The sequence below is a fragment of the Neophocaena asiaeorientalis genome, unplaced genomic scaffold, assembly GCF_003031525.2.
Source record: "Neophocaena asiaeorientalis asiaeorientalis breed wild unplaced genomic scaffold, Neophocaena_asiaeorientalis_V1.1 scaffold258, whole genome shotgun sequence".
NCBI lineage: Eukaryota > Metazoa > Chordata > Mammalia > Artiodactyla > Phocoenidae > Neophocaena > Neophocaena asiaeorientalis.
Genome location: NW_020172591.1, coordinates 154,884 through 155,863, shown reverse-complemented (window position 1 = coordinate 155,863; position 980 = coordinate 154,884). Strand labels below are relative to the sequence as shown.

Here is a 980-nt window from a genome sequence, read left to right as displayed (position 1 = left end):
CGCCGCCCGAGGGGCCTGAGGCGCCACCACAGCAGCCGCCGTTGTTGCCGCCGCCGCCGCCGTTGCTCCGCGTGGGGCTGCCATGTTGCTGCTGCTGCTGCTTCAGCTGGAACGGAACCGTCGCCCTCATGGGCTGCAGGCGGCTCCCGGATCCCCCGGCCGTGGCGACCGCACCGCCCCCGAGGGAGCCGGCCGGCGTGGGGGACCCATTGCGCCTCACTCGCTGGGACATGGTCCCCCCCCTCCCCGGTGACTGGGCGAGACGTGGGGTTTTGTTGTTGTTGGGTTGCAAGGGGAGGATTCTCGAGACCGGATGGAAGGTCCCCGCGACCGGGTGACGAAGCCGGAGTCCGGGGTGCGGGGGGCGCCCGGGCCGCGACCGGCAGCAACGAGGTGGTGCAGCCGCCGCCGCCGCTGCCGCTCCTCCTCATCAACAATAGTGTCTCCTCCACTGCCCCCGCCCCCCGCGAACGCCCATTGGTGCAGCGTCAGCCGCGCTCGAGCCGCTCCACCGCGCCCATTGGCTGCAAGCAGCTCGGGCCCCGGGCCCCCGGGGCCTTAGAGAGCTTGGGTTTGCGAGGAGACCTTCTGCTCTTTAAAGAGAAAGAGACCCGCCCCCCGGGGGGAGGAGGAGCGGAGGAGACAGGCTGAGTGTATGTGTAGGGTGCGCGCGCGCGTGTGAGTGTACACGTGAGTGTACACGCGTACGCGCGCGCCTGGCCATGCGCATCTTCCCCTTCCCACTGGGGGGAGCCTTGGGGACTCAGATTCTGGAATATTGCCAAAGGGAATTGTCCCGAAGCAAAGCGGTCCCCAGGGAAGTCTGAGGTCTTTCCCCCAAAACTCACTTCCTTACCTCAGTATTGACTGGCACAGTCCGTGTACGTGCGTCTCTTTCTGGCTTTTTTTTCTTGATCTTTGTGTTCTGTCCTAATTCCGTCAACGTTTGGACAGGGCTCAAAGGAAAAGAAATTTAATTA

At 65.0% G+C, this 980-nt stretch overlaps 1 protein-coding gene across 1 annotated transcript in view; it reads right to left on the bottom strand.

The window, feature by feature from the left end:
- Positions 1–415, bottom strand: part of LOC112395234 (protein FAM117B-like) — a 2,048-nt gene extending 1,633 nt beyond the window's left edge. Inside the window, exon 1 of the mRNA XM_024738328.1 lies at positions 4–415. Within this exon, the coding sequence (XP_024594096.1) occupies positions 4–232 (229 nt within the window). The 5' untranslated portion in view covers positions 233–415. The remainder of the gene's footprint in view (positions 1–3) is intronic.
- Positions 416–980: the final 565 nt, after the last annotated feature.